We start from the raw sequence: 21,926 nt of genomic DNA on the forward strand, positions 1-21,926 counted from the left end.
ATATATATATATCAACGCACATACATGTTTTTTTGTTTAATGTAATGAGCAGAACTGTTTCACAAATATTGTTATTTCAGGAGATCATTGCTCTCAACGGGTCATGCGAAGAGGCACACAATTTCTCGGAACTGAAGGAAACCGATCTCGTAGAGAACGATACGTGTTTGAACCAGACTCCAGACATGACACTTCTCATTGCATATTCGAGTGGTACCACGGGATTGCCAAAAGGCGTGCAGCTGACCCACCGGAACCTGATAGCCCAAGTGATATCGTTTGGGTAAGGTTTCAAGTTTTCTTTCTATGTAAAAGGAAATTGCAACATATTTAAATATAATATAGATCAGATTATTTATGTCATGCAAATGTTGTTAAGGTAAAGAAAGCTTAAGGCGGCTAGGATTACTAGCTGATTGCGTTGCTGATAATGACGTTGCAAAACACCCCATTGAACAATGTGCAGTAGTGCTGGTGCGGTTCATTGCCGAGTGATTTCAGATCCGCCGCACCGTGTTAGGAATGGCCTGCAAGGTGACGACATGCAAAGTTTTGCCAGCCAGCTGTGGCAGCGGCGTCAACATTTTCTAGGAAGCCACCGTCTTTTTCCTGCCGAAAGGCGCCACTAGGTCTACTTTGGCAGGAGGACAATATGCCGCGTCAGCGACTCCATCGCGGGAAGGCCGAGATGAGTTCGACGAACCAGGCTTTGTTGCTGAACTCGCCACCGCCGACCTGGTCTGTCGTGTGTGGGGGAGTTCCCGAGGGAAGGTATTTGGCGGCACCTCCCTACGCGCCTTTCAAGATGTAATCCCCGAGTTCTTCGAAGCCCGTCTCACCTCGATGGGGGCAGTGAAACCAGTGCGGAAGTATGTGTGTAAGCCCTCCTGCTCAAAGGCGGCTTGGCTACGATGGCGGGTCGAACATTTTTCCCTCACCTAGGGATCTAGGGAGCACGGAGTGTTTATAAGCAGCTGTTTGTCACTGCTAGGGTGGGCTCTGATATCGTGCTCTGTGATTGTGCTTGTGAGCTGTGTGCTCGTGCTCGAGAAGCAGCGTGTTTGGAGCTTCGTGCTCGCATGCTGTATGCTTCGACTTGCGTGCTCCATTTGGGAGTCACGCTAGACTGTCGAATGTATCCCTTGTTCTAATGTAAATATATGCGAATAAATCCTGCACGCTTAGTCCTGTCCCCCCAAGTTTATCCCTACGACCCGACTACAACTTCTACAGCCGTTAGGCTCAGCATAGATTTAAGCGCGGCAACCAGAGCGTTGGCGACGCCGCTCTTCCCACACCTCCACCGACACGTTGCAGCCTTTCCAGCCAAATTTCTGGCGCTCTAAAAGAAAGAAACAAGAAACGCGGCACCATCAGATGCGGCACCAACTTCCCTTTAATGCACAAAAAGACGAACTGAGGTAGGTAGAATCAGATTAATTTTGAATTTTGTTGAGGAAGCAGAATAAAAATCTTCCGAACATATTTTATACACGGCAAAATTTCTTAATGATTCATCGTCCAATAACTAGCCTTTCGAAACAATTTATAATTTTTTTGGCCACTCCTCTTGACAGGTGCAACCAAATATAGCTGAACAGTTTCATAACAGCGCACACGGGGCAGTGCGTATCTTTTCCCAAAAGGTTTTTTCGGTATAACCATTCATGCATCGGAAGCCCCCCCCCCCCACTCAGCCTATCTCCGAACTAACACATGTGATGAAGGAAAACAAAGATTAGTGAATGAAAGAGACGCCCACTGAAAAAAATACATGACGCCAAGGGCTCTTTACACCCTTACACCCTTAGCTCAATTATAGCCAACAGCGGTTATGAACCGCCTAGGACGAGATATGTTTGGATAATTCCGCATGGTCTTAGAAAGAATCCCATGGTAGCTCTGGACCGCACTGACAGAACTACAGTCGCCAAGAATACTCCTGGAATTCGTGGACAACGCTGGCTGCTCAGTAATGTGAGCAAGCAAGCAGCGTACACGTAGGAACAGATGCGTGCTGTTCGCAGCGCAATCCATTCGCTAGGAGGACGCATGAGACATGCCCTGCTCGCGAGGCGGCCTTTACTGGGTGCAATTCGATTCTTTTTCAGTCAGCCATCGTCGATATGCGAGCCACTCATGCAAGGGAAAAAATGAGGTCACCGTGTCTGAATGAACGCACTGCACCGAATATTCCACAGAGGCCCGCTGTGTCACGGGGCACGAGATGTTGCCAAAGAAAAACGTCGGTGCATGTCATCGCCCAATGCACATATTATACATTTCTTGCGGAAGGTGACCATCGTGTAGCGGTACGAGCACTCAGCTTGGAAGCAAAAGATGGTAGGTTCGATGCTATGCGTGAGATATGTTGTTTACGTGATGTTTGCCGGGCGTAAAACAAAGGATGTAGAGCGAACACCACTGCCAGTTTCCTGGCTCACATAACTACTCGTAAGACTAAATTATATCATGACTTCCTTTCGACGCTTCAGTTTCGGATATCTCCAACACCGTACCTGATGATGTCATGACTGATAGCCAGCCCAGACATTAAACACCGCCATGGTGCTCTTGTCCTTTGAAAGACAGTTGACTAAAACGGTACCTGGGCTGAATTGCACTTCATGGGTGTGTTGCGACGAAGGTTACTAGAACCTCGGTTGACTTATACCGGTGCTACTTCTGGGTAGCGTGCGTTGTCGGCAGGCCCCAAGCGTTCGGGAGACCATTGCGACCATGGCAGGGGCGAGACGATTAGCAGTGCTAAACTTGCACTCTTTGTTCTATCGTAACGAAGTAGGAAAGAAGAGAAGAGAAAATCAAGTTTTATGTACAAATTTACATGAGGATTGTTTACAAGAGCTCCATGATTCTCGGAGCCCACTACATGTAAAAGTATTTCCATTTCCGAGCACACTCTTCAAACGCCAAGCTCCCCTATTTAGACAGTCCATTCCCCTCTTTCGTGCGAAGAGAGAATTCAGTGTCCTTCGTCTCGGGCAATTGAAACTGTCGCACAGTCTACAAAATCCCACCCATGGTGTCGCACCATCCCGCCGGACCCCGCCTCTGGTGTCCAGCATTCGACACGCCTTCGATGCAATGAAGATGCGATTTCATGCGAAACCGAGGTCGATGCTGCTCCCACGAAGTTGTCGGCGTAGGGCCTGTGCATCAATTACTAGTTTACACCTGGCCGATGACACCTTCACAGTTGGGGGTAACAGAACATCTCGTTCGTCAGCTCCGGGTTCTTCAACAGACGAAGACGCAACACATAATCACTTTTCAATTATGTTGACGTGACGCTGGTTTCGTCGCCAGCTCGTGGGCACCTAAAAGACGATGAAGCGTGAATTCATTCCGTAGCTGCACGCTCGCCGGTGTGAATCCTTTGTCCAGAAGGGCCGCCAGGCACAACATTGCTACACGCCGATCGTAACAGCATCTCTGGCGGGGGAGGAAGATCCCGACGCGTAGAGGCCAGCAGCCAGTGGGCGACAGATCCACGTTTCAGTAGCGTAATTTTCTTCCATGCTGACCAACCCCTTGTTTGTAGCACGTGCATTCCCTGGAGTCGTTCGGCCGGCCTCGTAGTGTTATTGTGCCTTTTCTGTTATTGTGCCTTTTCTGAAAAATGACACGGAAGCCAGAGTGAACATGAGGCCTTCGCTACACCAAGGGCAATGACTCATGCCATCTGCATTCTTATTGAGTTTACCTTTCTCGTAGCGAATGTGAAAATTGCAGTGCGGAAGCGCGAAGCTCCAGCGCAAGAGACGACCGATTATGGGGGACATTGATTGCAGCCACGTAAGAGGACAGTGGTCCGTCTCGATGGTGAACCTTTAACCAGTGATGCAACAGGCTAACTTCTGCGCCGCCCACACAACGCTCGCGTATTCCTTTTCAGAAACACTTTATGTTTCCTTACGAGCAGCAAGCTTCCTACTGGCGTAGAATACGGGGTGATCATCGTCATTATCTCCCTTTTCACAGAGCACCGCTCCCATTCGCGATCACCCGCGTCGCACTGAACAATGAATCGCTCAGAATAATGAGGCGCGTATAACACTGGTTGACACGTCAGAGCCCATTTTACTGTACGGAAAGGCGTTATCTTGGCTTCGTCACACTGCACCGTTTGCGGCTCTGTTTTACCGCGATAGCGTTAAGGAGCTCGTGTCGCAGAAAAGCCGGTGTCGTCGGTGTCGGTGTCGGCGTCCGCGGCGTTGGCCGTGAGCGATAAATCACGGCAGGCACTTCATAAATAAAAAGCAACTTCCAAGATGGGCTGGGTGCGAATCGAACCAGGGTCTCCGGAGTGTGAGACGGAGACGCTACCACTGAGCCACGAGTTCGATGCTTGAAAGCGGTACAAACGCGCTTCTAGTGAACGCGGTGTTGCCTTAAAAACTTGCCGTAGAAAGTTATACTGCGGTGTATATCGGTAATTATGAGCATGTAACTTACAGAAGTCGCATTTACACGAGTAGCGAAGTACGTTTCCTCTACATTTCTTCTGCGCTTACCGCACACGCAGAGCCATCTTGCGGCAAACACAGAAGACCCCCTCCTCTCAATGTACGGCGCTGCCCCGACATGTGGCGCGCCATGCGCGCATTGGGGCTGTGCGCGGACCGGTGCCAGGCGCGTCGCAGCCCCGACTCCCTCTCCCCTGAAGACGCTTCGCCGTGCTCCCACGCGGGTTGTAGAATCAAGCGCCGTTCCTTTCTTTAGATTACTATCTATCTATCTCTCTGCCCGTGCCGATCACGACGTTTGGCTGGCGTAGATCGTTTCCCCCTCCGAGACACCGAGTTCTTTGGTTCGTTCCGTTTGCTCAGGCGCACGTTTCGTTGCCGCGCCGAACGCTGCGTTGCTCGACGCTCTCCGTGTGATAGGTGGGCGCAAAGTGCGATGCGGGGCGCCTCTTAAGTGCTCCCTGCGCCGTAGCGCATTGTCTTACACCCCTTGGCGGGTCGATGGGAACGCTGTCGCGTTCCACTCTTGAAGGCGAAGCTTAAGCGTCCTCCAATTTCTTCTCAGCGCATCAGCCAGAGGGCTTGCGACATCGGCGTAACGCGGAATATACTTCTGGTAATATCCTGCTACCCCAAGAAGCCCGGTTTAGTGAGAGGTTGTGAAAAATTATTCATCGCAGCTAGTCTGACATCGTAATGCCGGCGGCGGCCCTGAACTATCACGTGGTCTAGCTACGCTACTTCGGCACGCCTCAATTGGCACTTCGTCGCCTTGGCAGTTAGCTTCGCGCAGGAGGCACAGTACCGCTTGCAAATGCGTCAGGTGTTTTGTCCATGATGCCAAAAAGGTCGCGATATCATCGATACGGCAGTGCAGAATCCTTCATATCACGGGTCGAAAAGCAACAGGGAGCGTTTTTCAATCTAAAGCTCATCACCTTTGGCCGAAACGTTGCCAATGGAGAAATAAATGCGGCATTCCTGCTCGCCTGGTCAGTCAACAGAACCTGCCACTAACCCCTAAGTCTAGGGTGCAGTAAAAATCGGAGCGGCTCACTTTCTCAAGCCTTCCTTCGATATGAGGCATACCATAGGATTGATCCTTCGTGAACAGGTTGAGCCTCCGGTAATAAATACAAAGTCGCGGTTTCTTTCCGGGCACTTCAGGTAAGATAAGAGGTGAAGTATGATTATCATTTCCCGGTTCGATTACGCCTAGCTCCAACATCTTTGTTATTTCTGCCGCCATGACCTCTCGCTTGCGTGGTGAAACACGATACGGCTTCGAACCTACAGGCTCCAATGAGGTTAATCCAACATTACGAACAACTGTGGTCCGCAGTCCCGACTTGTCCGAAAGCCTATCTTGGTACTCGTACATGAGTTCCCACAGCTCAATCTTCAGATGGAGGTCGAGCTTGGCTTGCTGTGCAAGGTCATCTATGGTTTCGCCTACGCCTGCTACCATCGCTGGTGCCAACTCGTGAAAGTCAAGCGGTACATCTTCGGGCACCTTGAGGAACATGTTTACGATGGCCTCTCTCTGCCTATAGGGCTTCAGTACATTGTTGTGGTACACCTGGTGAGTCCCTCTCCTACCTGGAACTGTTACTATGTAATTCGTATCAAATAATTTCTGAAAGATGTCAGCCGGCCCTTTTCACTGTATTCTCAGCTTGTTTTTCGGTGACGGACGTATCTTTATTACTTGAACTCCTACCTCAAAGCGTGGCACCCGAGCAGTCCTGTTGTAGTGAAGCTTTGCATTACTTTGGGCTTTGCGCATTTCTCGTCCGGCCAACTCTTGCGTCGTGTGCAGCTGATCTAATAAAGTGTCGGCGTTGGTGTCATCCCTTGGCGTCCTCGTAACACAATGAACGACATCGCGAAGCATGAAAGAGCCAACACGGAGCGCGGATGAAAGACGGCGATAGCGAAGAGAGCACGCGGAGGAAAGTGGAGGAGGAGGGTGCTGCGGAACGATGAGGCGGAAAGCAGAGGAGGAGGGTATGGCATAAGCGTGAGAACAAAAGCGTAGTGCCGCGCTAGATGGGTTTTGCGGCGACAATGGCTACGAGATGGCGCTAGAGTAGCACGCGTCGTCTGCTCAGCGATGACGTCACCAATACCATATCTTGAAACAAAGGGCTAAATCAGCGGAGGTCTGTCAGTGGCTGCTGCTGTTGCTGTGAATCGCGTCCGCGCGTCGCCCACGCACTGCCTCTGGCGATCTCCCGATTATTGTGGCAGTCGCGCCATACTTCGATCCTTTTGCATCGTGGCGCACGAGACAGATTGGCCCCGCCAGCTAATATACCGCGAAATGAAAACACTCATACAGTTGCGCTCAAATTTCGGATTAGAGAGTATTGTCATCATCGGTGAATTTTTTACTCCAGCGAGGAAATCGTCATGTTTCGCTACGACATGGCTTGATCCTGAAAGCGGTGGACTGTCGCTCAGTGCCTACGTAACGCTAAACGCTGCGTGAAAAGGACTCGCGAATGTAGACTGATCCCGACGGTGGCACTGTTTAACACAGGGCCTCAAAGCACTATCTCCCACGATGTAAGAATAAGAGAAACGGGTACACTCTCGATTTTATAAGTCACAGTTTTGCTATGCTACAATAAGTACGCATAATACAGTGCTAACGTGGACTGTACATTATTTGTGCGTTTCCTTCCTGTGTATTTAGCCTGACAGAAACAGCAGCGCACCGCTTGGTGCTCTCGTGCGCTAGGGTACGGCTCTCGCAAGTTCTATGCGATGAGACGTGCGCTCTAATTGTCTCAGAGTTCTCGTTGGTTTCTACACGAGAGAGTGTGCGCGTGCTTGTGGTCTAAACCTGAGAGGGTCGGAGAGTTGTACTGGAAAGCCTAAGCTATAAATCTCACCCTCGGTACGTACTTATATTTAAGTTCCTCATAACGATGTGTGACAGAGTCCTACCTGCCAACCTAGCTACTGCAATGTGCATCGACATAGGCAAAAAAATATTGTATGCGTCAAATTCGAGGTTACATCTTCGCTGACAGTATACCTGTATACGACTAAATGTGGCGTTTTATGTGTTTTCGCCTTTTTTGAGCAGGACAAACCCAAGCAATGGTGCTCATGGTACAGGTGCTTGATTAGAGGTTTTTTGAAAAGAGCGAGAAAGGAACTACTGGGGTCCTATAACGTAAAACTATTCCAATATGTTTCTATTCCGATCTCCTGACGTCAAAGTTGCGTAACCACCGACGCAAGCACCGGGCGGTCACCCGCAGGGTTGTCTGAACAGACCAATCGAACGCTCTCCTCGCTCATAGGAGGTCACTTTTGCTTGCTTGAAAAACGAATAACGTTGCCTAAACTGAGCGGCTTGTCGTATCTGATTGGCTGACAAGAGGCGAGGAGAACGCTCAAGTGGAGAGGGATTCACTGGGGCAGAGCCAGTGCACTGAAAATCGATAAACGGATGAAGAGGGTGGTGCCGGCGTGTGCGATTGGTCGGCTTTCCCTTACTTACCTTGTGGTGGCTGGTCGGAAATCACGGCGGCATGCAACGGAAGCTTAATAATGACGCTAAAACTGACCCTCAGCAAAGAAGAGTTGGCAGAATGAGGTGGTAAACGGGCCGAACGGGCTCGAAAACGTTACACGGCCACGCAAGAAGATTTATTATACGCAAATACACCCATGCTCTCCGGCAGGTGCGAGTAGCCAGCGTCTCAGCGATCGGTGGCAGCCATCTTTTCTTCCTTTCGGAGCGGGGCAGCCTGCGGCTATTCCGAAGAAAATTCAGTTTTGTTCAGCATATTAATGCATCTTTATCGCGTACCCGTCACTTCGATGCGGTGAGCTTGTGCGGTTTCGTGACGTCGCGTGACAGGCAGGTGAAGTGGGTGCAGCCCGAAAACTTTTTACCAATAGCCGAGGGGTAATGGCGAAAAGGGGTCGAATCAGAAATAACTGTTTTTTTTTCTTTTTTCTGTCAAATCATGCATAATCAGTGTGTACACATCATATCAGATGGGGAGGTATCGCGGTTTTCGTGACGTCGCGTGACAGACAGGTGAAGTGGGCGCGGGTCAAATCGTGGAGGGCTGATAGCAGAATTGGAATAGAAAAGTTTGGAATATTTTTATGTTATAGCGCCCCTGTATTCGCTAACTTGTTCACTACCGCTTGGCACACCATAGAAAAGACACCTCCACTCAAAGCGCTTTCGTTGTTCGCGCCATTTAATCATAAGATAGAGGCAGATCATTCGGCATTTTAACGCGATAGCGTTAAGGAGCTCGTGTCGCAGAAAAGCCGGTGTCGTCGGTGTCCGTGTCCGCGGCGTTGGCCGTGAGCGATAAATCACGGCAGGCACTTCATAAATAAAAGCAACTTCCAAGATGGGCTGGGTGGGAATCGAACCAGGGTCTCCGGAGTGTGAGACGGAGACGCTACCACTGAGCCACGAGTTCGATGCTTGAAAGCGGTACAAACGCGCTTCTAGTAAACGCGGTGTTGCCTTAAAAACTTGCCGTAGAAAGTTATACTGCGGTGTATGTCGGTAATTATGAGCATGTAACTTACAGAAGTCGCATTTACACGAGTAGCGAAGTACGTTTCCTCTACATTTCTTCTGCGCTTACCGCACACGCAGAGCCATCTTGCGGCAAACACAGAAGACCCCCTCCTCTCAATGTACGGCGCTGCCCCGACATGTGGCGCACCATGCGCGCATTGGGGCTGTGCTCGGACCGGTGCCAGGCGCGTCGCAGCCCCGACTCCCTCTCCCCTGAAGACGCTTCGCCGTGCTCCCACGCGGGTTGTAGAATCAAGCGCCGTTCCTTTCTTTAGATTACTATCTATCTATCTCTCTGCCCGTGCCGATCACGACGTTTGGCTGGCGTAGATCGTTTCCCCCTCCGAGACACCGAGTTCTTTGGTTCGTTCCGTTTGCTCAGGCGCACGTTTCGTTGCCGCGCCGAACACTGCGTTGCTCGACGCTCTCCGTGTGATAGGTGGGCGCAAAGTCCGATGCGGGGCGCCTCGTAAGTGCTCCCTGCGCCGTAGCGCATTGTCTTACACCCCTTGGCGGGTCGATGGGAACGCTGTCGCGTTCCACTCTTGAAGGCGAAGCTTAAGCGTCCTCCAATTTTTGTTGTCAACGTTTACAAGCTTAGCACATTCGTATTAAGGTAGGCACTAGTTATCCATTTTATTCGTGTGTTGTTCACAGGTATCAAGACCCCACATTCGAGAGGGGAGATTCCTTGTGGTTCCCATCTACAATGATGCACATCGGCGGCTTCTGGGCTGTCTTTTGCTATCTCGGACTTGGCAGCAAAGTGGTTTTTCGTGCCTTATTTGACATTGGCTCAACGTTAGCCGTCATACAGAGACACAAGGTAACTCCGTCGTAATCTAGACAAGTCAGCATTAGTATAAATAATGAACACCGTTAGAATTGCATTACTGGCCTCTTTGCAACACCAACACGATACTCAGAAATCTAGAATTTCCTTTCACTGGACACAGAATGCAGAACTGTTGTGGGGCCACACCACGTTGAAAAGAAAAACGTTTAATGTTCTCAATGAATTGCGCAGTTTCAGAGGGTTGGGTACTTACGCATAAAAAATACATGTAAGCATTAAATGCCTCACGGAGGACCTAGTAGCGATCCAAGGAACTATATGAATGTCACATGGGTACGAAGTTTCTGTGGAACAAGACAGGTTCCTTGCCGAATATATAAGTCCACTTTTTTACTAATAGCCGAGTACATTCCCTGAAGATCTAAAGTTGTTTTTCTAGTCTAATACGGTACACGCCCTAATGGGCCGACCTTTTCGCTATGGTATGCGTTATCCAAGCTGAAAAATATTTCTAACTTTCCATGACTCTGTATGTTTTGAAATGAGAAACGATAGAAATCGAGGAAGAAAGGTTATATTTACTCTCTTGTCTTCTATCAAGCCCAAGATAGAGAACCAGCACTCTGAACTTTTTCGTAAAAGAAGTTACGTGGAAATATAGCTCGAAGGAGCAACTACTATTTGATGGTTTAGCGTCAACATATTTCGCTATCGTAGCGGGAAAGAAGAATAAACATTTTTTCTTCCTTTCTTCCCTTTTAAATATAAAAAAGCCATAAACATAAGCCATACCGTAGCGCTAATCCTACACGAAGCAGTTGATCACATTTTGTATGCTGTGTATTTTTTTAACAGCCGACAACCGTTGCGATGTACCCCTCAGCCGTACGTCAACTTGATCAGTGGTCACAATATGGGGACTTCGAGAGGAGTAGCGTGAAAAAACTTCTAGTTGGTGGTGGTACAGTGAGCCCATCCGTTCTCAAGAGCATCCGCAGGAAGTTGGGCTTGAAGGAATTATCACAAGGTACGTCGGAGATAGATTGATGAACACGGCGTTTGAAGGGCTTTGAAGTCAGTGCTCTTAACTACTCTATGGTGCCTGCCTATGTGCGCATCCGGGCTGTCCGATCATACGCGTACGCGTTTTCACCGTTGAGAACGGGATTGCCTTTGAAAGGCTGTGACTCTGGAAAGCATAAAATCCGCACGTGAAACAAGGAAAGCCTGTTAGCACAGGCGTTTATTATTACATAATTATTGTAGAAGTTTGACAACAAAACATGCCAGCAAAACATGCCACGTGTGAGGGGTAAGGACGTAAGACGGAGTCAGGAGGGCAGGCACTATCGAAATGAATTTCTCACGTACTGGGTATGCTGGCATACATAGAAAGAAGTTTTAAAGTTGTCAATGCGATAATCGGAGGAAAGTAAAGTGATACATTCCATAATCGCGGAAGGTTTCTGTGCCTTGAAATTTCAATGCTATATTTTTTTTACCGAGCATGTACTAGATTGCGTATTATGGGCGAAAACTGCACTGAGAAGTATATGTATTTTCTTACGGATTTTCATGAAATGCGTGCGCAGGCTCAAGAGGCTTCAGCCGTACGCGCTGCTACAGAGGCAAAACGAAGTGTTGGGAAATTTGCAACCAGGTTGTTTATTAACTGCTAGATAAGCTATATTGCCTCGTACTGAAGGTAAAGATATCAATCTAGCCCTGACACTGGCCATACGTATTCTTCACATCTGTGCCGCAGTTCCATTGTAGATACAAACTTGTTTCCGCTTTGTGTACGTGAATAGACTGGCATACTATAAGACTGAAGAAGTAATACTCTCTCAAGTACACCACAGAAAATTCGGCGGATGACACACATATTGTGGGAATCGGTGATAAGCGAAGCTTAATTTCAAGTTTAATGAAACGTTTTCACCTCTTCTTTCCTTCTGTGTAGCTCGACGTTCCTCGCTGAAGGTTCGGGTCCCATATATTTTACCTGGAGTTCTTTATCTACTGTCGGATGCTTCTGTTGTGAACTTCACTTTTTTTCCGAAATACACCTCGCTCAGTGCACGCTTGTGTACAATTATTTTTCACCTATTTATGCACACTAGGCTGCTTCTGTTGCCGACTTCACTTGCTGCCTCTTATTCTGCTTGTCTATTGGGGCATCTGGCCAGGGGCTCATACACATTCTGGCGGATGGGTCACGAAGGTTCGCCCAGTGGCACCCGCCTAGTCGCACATACCCCCTGTCCCAGCCAGCACGTGCATGGGGGGGGGCTGAAGAGACAAACAAATATTCGCTTTAAAGACCGGTTCGATATACTAAGCAATGGAAAAATAAACTTTAAAATTAAACCACAAAGACGGTACTGTGAGCTCAGCCATCTTGTGTGAAGGCTCGGTTCAAGGTGTGGCCTGTGAGCATCCCTGAATGGGTTTTGAATGTGCTTGCTCAATACATTCGCAAAAATCCCTCAGCGGAGGTTTTCATAAATGAGGGTTTATGCTCAGAGCGGAAAAAGAATGTCAAGACAGAAATCCAACGACTGAAAGGTGAAGCAATACAAACATGTACTGTGAACATTGCATCTGGGACATCACCGCCGAAAAATCGGATCTTCCAATTCTTACTATGGTGCACGGTTTGCTACAAGCACTCACCGTTGGGGTTCCAGATCGACACACTCCGAAGTGTTCGCTGCACTCTCATGGGGAACGTCGAAAATATTGATAAGAACACTATGAAGCATTTCTTCTGCTCGCCGCCGCAATCATAACTAATAATCTCCGTGATGAACAGTGTTCTAACGTATTGACAACATTTGGACAACGCTTAAATGAACAAAGGGGGGAAGAAAAGCTCAAAACGTCTTTGAAACATGGACTCTTTGGCTAGTTGGTTGGTTAAAGTTACCCTTCTTCGTCTCTTCTTCTGTTCAGGAGTATGTTCCTCATAGGCACGTGGTGGAAGGTTCAAAGTGCTGACTTCGGATGCATCTCTTCTTCGACCCCTCTTGAGCAGTTCGCCTTCATTTTCTCGTAGTCATCTGTACTTTAATGATCATATGAATGCTTTATTTGGCGATGAGTCACACGATCCACCCATGAAGAAGCCGTTTCTTTTGTTTGCTACCACATTGGACAAGTGCCACAATTTTGACAAATCAGCACAAGCGCTGTATCAAACAGCACGGATTGACAAAAGCCAGCTCCACTTTTTTATAGTAATGACAAAGATAATGTGATTAAACTTTCATGTGGCGACACACTGCAGAACAGATAATAAATTATTATAAGTTTCGAGTAGATCTCACTAAACCAGCTGCCCATTCTATATTTAGCGCTTAAATAAAAAAAACAGCGATCAGGGCACCGAATAAACAGAAGAGTTCCATACATTCGGTATATGGTATTGGTCAACAATTGAAATTTTAGCGTGGTTGCAGGTATGAGTTCTAGTCTTCTCATAGTGATGATCTTATTTCGCAAAGCCAATAAAACACGATAATTTACAGCAGTTATAAATTCCAACAGAACCTATCTCACGGTGACTGTCGATGTTAACGCGCTTAACATTCAAACAATGTAGCGACACACCGTATTGCTCAAAACATCCTAAAGCGCAGCGCTCACAAACGCAATCAGTTACAGTAGGGTATCATGACTAGCATCGATGCGTTGTTGGCGTCCTTACTTCATGTCCTCTTGAAGATCGGCTTCGCGGTTTGCTGCGATGCGGGGTCGTTGTGCCTGTTGCTTCTGCTCTGAAGCTTTTGTCGGGCGTCACCTTCGTTGAAGGTGTATTGAGGGCGTTCGGCTTCACCGCGTTTCTATGCGATGGTATGTGACTTTTCTGTGCGTAGCGTCTAGCAACTGTTGCAGGCGTCGTTGCTTAGCTTGTCCTTGTTAGAGAGCTAAGCGATGTCGAGCAGCTTCAGAGTGGCGTCGTTTCCGTTCTTCTAGCTGTGTAGCTGAAAAGGCCCCCCTAGGTGGCATGCCCTAACCACACTGGAGGCTTTGTAAAAACTTTCATGTATATATAATTGGGATTGATGCCACAGAGGGAGCAACATGCCACTGTGTTATATTTTGTATTGGGTAAACTTGCGCATACGCTGTTCTTTCAGTGATGTTTCACGGGCTAGATCACAGACAGCAGCAGCCACCCAGAGAAAGGGGGGGAGGGAGTGAGTTAGGAATTTTAAGTTTACTGAAGAAATATGACATACATAATGACAGCTTGATGTAAAAGTCAGGTTTAATGAAGCCATGCTTCTGTCAGCTGGATAAACAGCAAAATATGATCGTTCGTGTATGTTTGTCGATCAAAACTTTTATTCAGTAATTTGCATTTTTGTGCGAGATACCAGCAGAAGGAATGACGTGTGGGTATCCTGTTCTCTTGCACATACAAAGCTTCTCAGACTAATCTACGGTTCGAAGAAGTTAAGACACTGAAAACGCACAATCGACATCATCTTCATAGATCAGCACAATTGCCAAATCGTCTGTATTAACTCAGTTGCAGGAACAGAACATTTGGGTGATCATTGCAGAAGGTGCCGATTTCATCTGTCTTTTGACACCGCACGTGTCATAAGCGACTACAAATTTGAGTAGGGTGCATTATCCTATGTGGAATAGCACTGTAGCAATAGACAGTATTGCCACCGTCAAACAGGCCATATATAAGGCGTGTTTTGCAGGTGAGCCCCTTTTTGACGCTTCCCGCCAGACACGCTCTAACATTTAGCGGAGTCAGCGCGGGGCATGTGTCTCAATGTACATTCAGAAAAGACCTAATGAATGCATAGAGATGGGGATGATTGTATCAGCAGCGCTGCAGTTCATATTTCGATAGAGGTGATCGTTTACGTCAGTAGAAATTCGTGTTGATGAGCATGCGTCCAAGTTTTTATTTTAGTTTTAACAAATGCAACATAATCCGCGTATTCAGTCTAAGAAAAATAAAAGTAGTTGTTTTCATTTACCAGCGCCACTAAGGCTTGGAAACTTGCCTGTAGAGTTGCGGAAGCAAGAAGCCTGACATATACTAACCGCTGAGCAAATTGCCAGGATCATTTAATTTATTACCGAGAAATATACGTTAATCTAGAGCAAGCAAATCACTGCAAGGAATGACGCTACATGTAAATCGATGCACTGAAAAGTCAAGTAATCAAACAGAGAACGTTGGGGCATATTTAGGAAAAAAAGATTCCCCTGCTTCGCGGTGTTTCAACGCGGCTGGCGCATATTCTGTTGTAGCATTGGTTATGCACCTCAAATAATATAAAATGTCGTGTGGTCGATCGGCGGGTCACACATATATCTAAAGCTTACAAATCAAATTTTGCGGTTTTCTAGACCGACGTCCATGGATTTTTTTCCACATGAAAGAAAGGAAAGAAATGTATGAAAATCTCAGCACTGCTGGTAACATTAGTAATGCGCTAAAAGAACTTTGAACCAACCGATTTGTCAAGCATCCAGACGATGCTTATCCTTATATGCTGATGAAAAAAATTAACCAACGAAGATCGCACTAAAACAGCTATAACCGGAACACTATATTGCATGTGAATTCACTGGATGGCCTGTTGACGAATGCAATTCCTGTTGCAGGTTATGGTATGACAGAGCTGACCAGCTGCGTCACATTTTCAACCCGTCTTGATGACTTGAAGAGTGTTGGCAAGCCTACTGCGTTCTGCGAAATGAAAGTGAGCACTAAATTTAAATCTAAGTATGCCTATAGTACGAGCATGAAACGATAAATTGTAATATGTACAAATTGCATGTTTAGAAAATTATGGGGTTTACCTGCCAAAATCACTTTCTGATTACGAGGCACGCCGTAGTGGAGGACTCCGGAAATTTTCACCACCTGGGGTTTTTTTACGTGCACCTAAATCTAAGTACGCGGGTCTTTTCGCATTTACCCCCACCGAAATGCGGCCGCCGTGGCCGGGATTCGATCCCGTGACCTCGTACTCGGCAGCCCAACACCATAGCCACTGAGCAACCACGGCGGGTATCCCTTAGAAAAATTTTTACTAACATTGAATAAACCGTCTTGAGGCAAATGTTACTAGAACATATCGACATTCAACAAATCGTCTTTAGACACCGTAACAACTACCTAGTAGCCTCCTACCGACTATTGACCACCGATATTGAATTGAAAATATAGATATGAAATGTCGATAGAGTTCTTACCGACTGTTTATTATCTTTTGTCTGTAGAATGTGTCAACGGTGAAGCGACTATTACCCACATTTATACATCCTAACAACTTGCTAGTAACATCCTGTCGACTATCCGCCACAGGCAGATAGTTGACAGGATGTTACTAGCAAGTTGTTAGGCTGCATAAAGGTGGTTAATAAATTGTCGCTTCACAGTTCTTAGGAAGTACATAAAAATTTGATTAAGAGATAATCATCCTTGCAAATATATATTGCAAAAATAACCTTTTATTTTCTCTGAATAAAATTTTTATTTATTTCCTAAACACTGTAAAGCGAATATGTATTAACTGCCTTTATATATCCTAGCAACCTGCTAGTAACATGCTGCCAACTATTCGCCACGGATATGTCGCAAGCGTTTACAGACGTTTGATTATCCCCTGAATAAAAGTTTTTATGTACTTCCTAAAAAACCTGTTTGCAATTGTACGAGAATTTATCGGACTTCACTGAGCACTATAATGATGTTCTGAGTAACACACATTTGTTGCCATTTTAAAAGATACATACCATTCAACTGACTGCAGTAATTATTTAGTGAATAGCGCACAAACTTTAATGAAAGCTACTTAATGTCCATAATGATGCCGCATAAGTTAGCTGGACATTTTTCAAGAAACTTTAGCATGCTGGCCATTGCAAGGTGTATAGTGACTACGTACAGGAATTGTTTCCCATTAGAAGCAGGCACTAAACAAAGGGAGGTGTCACACGTTGCCAAGTGGCTAGGTGTGGCATGCAACAGAAGAAGACAGGTTTACATGTGTGCTTGAACATATCCATTTAATATCCCCGGGCTAGCAATGAGGACAATGAGTTCTTCAGCTGCCCTGGAAGTATGCTGAAATGTTGCGTTGTGTAGTCTAGAAAAGAGAAAAAAAAGGCAATATACTGGTTTTGCTACTGTGGCATTGTCACACACCATGCATCTGTTTCTGAAAAGGAAGAGCACAAGACAGAAGTTTTCAACCCTGTGATCTCCAAGAATCTCTACCTGTTTTGTGCAAAGTCCTTCTAAAATGCATGAAATGGCTGAATTAGTGCATTAGAGCTGGGAGCGTGATGGATGTGCGTAACACCGACAGATGTACGACACATAAGCTCTATCATACCAGTTGTCATCTACCAAACAAAAGCTCTAAATAAACTTCAGTTTAATGAACTTCCATATTCATATCATGACCAGCACTTGGAAGTTTCATGTGTGAATTATCTTAAGAAAGAAAAGGTGCCAGTTGAAACTGTGTTGCAGTTTTGCTTGGGCACAGGTACATAGACGAGTTGACTTACGTGTCGCACTTAAGAACTAAGAAATGATGCACGCAACATGTAAGCAGTTGAACAGGCATTATGGACATTCTGCAGCAAGATTATAAAATGCCTTTGCTGTGCAGGCAGACATTGTCAAAGTGAGCTTGTTGCTAAACATGTTAGTTTTCCACAAGACAGGCTATTGTACTATCAGTGCATTCCTATGCCCAGGGCCTCTATCACAAAAATACATATGCCAACAGTAATGACAATTTTCTAGTTATGTTGGCAAAGCTTATATTATAATATGCTACTATAATTAGGTTAATAGCTATTTTAGCATGAAAGAAAGCACTACCCTAAGATAGCACTGAAATTGCCATGACAAGAGTTTTGTTGAAAACTGCATAAAGAATATTAAGATGCTTCTTTGTCACGTACCGAGTATGGCGTTGACCTTCTTGTAATCCAATGGATCCTTCTGTGGAAGGCATTTGACGACTGCCCAAAGAAGGATATCCCTTCAACCTCTTCTTTTGTAAAATGAGCTATAAGGAGGACACCCGCGAACGGCAAGCCTGAATTGTTAGCATCCAGGCGCAGCCTCTTCAGCAGGCCCTTTTCAATATATACACCGTCACCGATGTCTACCTGTGAAACAATAGAACAAGCACAGATTTATTTTATACACTTTTAATCAAGGAATGGTTAGGAAATAGGGTAAGGTTTGCAAAAAATGCAACAGCTGCTTCTTGCTGATTCGGTTTAAAGAACAAAGCTGCCTTACGTATACCATGCATGCATTCTGCTGAGCTGTGAACTTTCACCTAAGACTAGAAAGTACTGGGAACTTCAATGCAAAAGAAAGACATGTATCTGCCTAGATCTAAGCAAGTGCGTACCACCCCTTGAAACAGAGTGAGATCTGGTGCTGTTGTAGTGATTAGCAGACATTGAAACCTTCAAACCTGATTGAGTAGTGGGCCAAGGGTCAAGCTGTGCTCGATTATTGACGCACAAGTGCTTGAGAACTATCAAACAAGATGCAATTGTCTTCGAATACAGTTGTGTGACTTCCCCTTGCAGATATTCAGTTTTCAATTTACTGATTACACTTGGGCGTAAAGATTTGGTCTGAAAAAGTGAGTAAACCCCATACACAAGCAGCATTTTTATAGTTAGGATAGTCCTTAACAGTTACTGATACCTTCAATTTAGAAAACCCTGTATATTAGGCCTCAACAAGCTAATTTCATAAAATGTTTGTCAAGCTAGAAGCATAGAATATTATATTCGTTGGAAGACAGGTGAAATGAGTTTTTACTGCAATTATTACTCAAAATTAAATTTCAGACAGGTCATCCGAATGAAAAATTGATGCAAGCGGTTTGTGCCTGCCACATAAGCATTTAGACATCAAAAATAGGGATTAGAGAAAGCCTTGGCTTGGAGGTTCATTAGTGCAAGCAGCCATGCTGTCGAGGAGACATAACTTCTTTTCTGTACGCAGAAATGAGGCTAGAGTATCTTATTGACACATATATGTGCCCATGCATATATGTTAGCTTTGTTGTCAGCCTTTTTTTCATCTATACGCAAGGTGTGTTTATAACATCTCATTGTGCACGAAATCAAATCCATAATAACCCAACAAGAAGCTAAACAAGAGATCAATCCCAATGACAAACCATGCTAAACCAACGAGACAGCCATCCCAGTAACAAACCGTATCAAAACTTTTACTGACATGAATTCTGACCTTTGAAACATACCATATCTGTATGAATGCTATCTACATTAGGGTGATGGGCAACATTAAACAATGGCTATGCCAACATCAGACCGATGGGGATAAGAAAAGAGCGGCATCAAATGCTTTGGCAGAGCATGCAGCAACGACTAAACGCAATAGTGACTGGATGAACTCCAGCATATTGGGTCAGGAAAGAAATTGGAAGCCATACCTGTACCCGGATTCCCTAGAAATGTATTCAAGAGGACACACGCTCATCTGAAACCAAGCAACTCTTCCCCGTCTTATGCTAGAACCTACTTAAATATGCACTTCTACTTTTTTTTGCCCAATTGTGAGCAAAGCTGCCATATAGAAGCCGAAATGTATTGCTTTTAATGTTGTATTTCGTTGGTCTATGTCTTTCTTTGTCATGTTTCCTACCAACCATATAGGCTTCCGTGAAACTTTTGATGATAGAACTTTTGTGCGAAAGCATTGCTTAAGGCACTTTTGCCTAAACCATATCGTTAGCTGGTCGAACACATTTTTCTAGACACTCTAGAGAACATTATTCACAGCACGAAACCTCAATTCGTGGTTCTTAAGAAGGCGATTTGGCCAGATTAATATGGAGTCTATATGGAGTATATCAGGCATAATTACTCAAGCCCCGTATTATATTTAACTAACTTTAGGTAAGTTCATTAAACTGAGGGCACTCCACCAAAACATAAAATTCGTGATGAACCACTAGAAATCCTGAAACTGGTAATACAGTAGAATGATTGCATATTACACAAATGTATCCTACAACTCGAAAGGCAGCGCCAGTTTTGAACGCACCTTTGTGAAAGCACACCGATCAGGTGCTTTATCGTCGTGCTGTCCAGCTTCCAGCAGTGCAGCAGGTTGCTGCGGCATGTAGGGATGCCTCCAGAATCCGCATAGCCTTCAACAGTAAGAAATATTTAATTTATGCTGCTGTGGCCCTGAAAATTTGTGGTTTACCAGTGTCATGTGGAATTTCAAAGAGAGTCTCACACAGCCAGCTGCATGAATCTGCGTCTGGTTGTACAAATGACTCTTTGTTGTATCTCAGGAGGCTACACTGCTATTTTGTAACAAGTGAAATTTCAGGAAGGAACGAAATAACCAGCAACAGCAGACTACCAGGACAATCAGCAACAATGCCAAAGTACGAGTAAAACATAGAGCATTGGATTTACAAAAATATTGAGTATATGAAAGGCATTCTGAAAGCTAGACCGCGATTTTGTAGCGATGCTATTCCTTTACGCAATTCGTTAGTGGTCTGACCGACTCCCCGGTCCGTACTACGTACTGGAACAGCCGGCCGTTAGCGGTGGGCGACAAAAGTAGTATAGAATCGAGGGGTAAGTATCGCTACAAAATCGCAGTCCTTACTTTATTACGCACTGTCCTAACCTACGATTGCAAGAGCTGAGATCCCGCTCTTAAGATTTGGTTGGTCTATGTCTTTCTTAAAGGCCGGCGTCTGATTGAAAAGTTTCGATTAAAAAGAAACATCTTGATTGCAATATCGGCTTATATCTGATCTGCAACATAGAAGACAAATACGCGAGGACACTTAAGAACATAAACAATACACACAGGTTCTCGCGACGCGCACCTCCAAATGGAACTGTATACACACAAAAATCTTCATACGAGGTTCTATCTGCTTAAGCGTCAAACAGCAATTCTGTGCCAACGCGCGAAACCTATGATACATCGACGTATACATTACACATGTACTGTACTTGCGGGAATGCCTATATAACGAATAGCATCTTGCCAGGAAACTACCGAAGGAACAGCAACTTTCGATGTTTTCATAATTGTATGCCCATTTAGACATACCAATCAAGGCGGATAGCATATATGTCATAGCAGAGCACAAGTACGCTGTAAGATCAGAGGAAGCTTTCGTGAAATTGCTTGCTAAATGTGCACAGCAACACTCCCAGCCTACGATCAGAAAGCGCTCTGCTCTAGCTAGTTACACAATGCTCATTACGTGAACCATAAGCTTCAAGAATGCGCGCAAGCGCCAAACTGGCTTACCTTGCAAGCGAGACTTAACAAACGCCCCTTCGTCTCACAGGTACCGTGGCACCGACGTTTTTCTGGCGCAAGCACTATAGAACTTGCCATGAACTGCAGCTCCAAAAAAAGCAGAACCTTCAACAAAATCTTCCATACACTACAATTCGAAACCCCAGCACCAGAATTTTCACGTGAGCACGGGCAGGTAGCTCGGCAAAACAAAGGCGCTGTAGTAGGAGACTCACTGTCGGCACTGCTGAATCGCACGAAACACACGGTGAACTATTGGCGTAACACGAGTGCGGGGGGGAGGGGTTCCGATGGTTAATGCACACGACAAGGAGCACATTTTATCTAGGCTTTTCTAAAATATAATTCAATTACCGCCTTACTACAAGGAGCACTTAGTACAAGCAACGTGGTATGTCGACCGAACAAATACTGCAGCAGCGCCACGCGGCGGTTGTTAGAAAAATGTATCTTCAATTAGAAAATTCCGTGTATTTTACTAATAACAATCCGTACGGACCCTTTAACAAGTTTGTTGGGTCCAAAAAGTGTGTACGTTGTAAAACTATATACTTCGTACTTTGTGATACGAAGTTTAAGGAAATGTATATAAGAAAACGAAGCGGATGTTGCTTTGAAGATTCGTAACCACTTCAGGCGCATGCAGTTTGCAAAAGCACGGCCTTCGAGGTCAGACTTATCACTGAAAGGAAGCCATAGTTGGAAGGAGGGCAGGCACTTAGGCTTCAA

At 45.7% G+C, this 21,926-nt stretch overlaps 1 protein-coding gene across 1 annotated transcript in view; it reads left to right on the forward strand.

Moving 5' to 3' along the window:
• LOC142569993 (uncharacterized) overlaps window positions 1-21,926 on the forward strand; it is a 175,346-nt gene that overhangs the window by 108,475 nt on the left and 44,945 nt on the right. The window contains exons 5-8 of the mRNA XM_075678636.1: window positions 81-283; window positions 9,709-9,877; window positions 10,703-10,874; window positions 15,488-15,585. Of these exons, the coding sequence (XP_075534751.1) occupies window positions 81-283; window positions 9,709-9,877; window positions 10,703-10,874; window positions 15,488-15,585 (642 nt within the window). The remainder of the gene's footprint in view (window positions 1-80; window positions 284-9,708; window positions 9,878-10,702; window positions 10,875-15,487; window positions 15,586-21,926) is intronic.

This window comes from Dermacentor variabilis, chromosome 1 (assembly GCF_050947875.1).
Source record: "Dermacentor variabilis isolate Ectoservices chromosome 1, ASM5094787v1, whole genome shotgun sequence".
NCBI lineage: Eukaryota > Metazoa > Arthropoda > Arachnida > Ixodida > Ixodidae > Dermacentor > Dermacentor variabilis.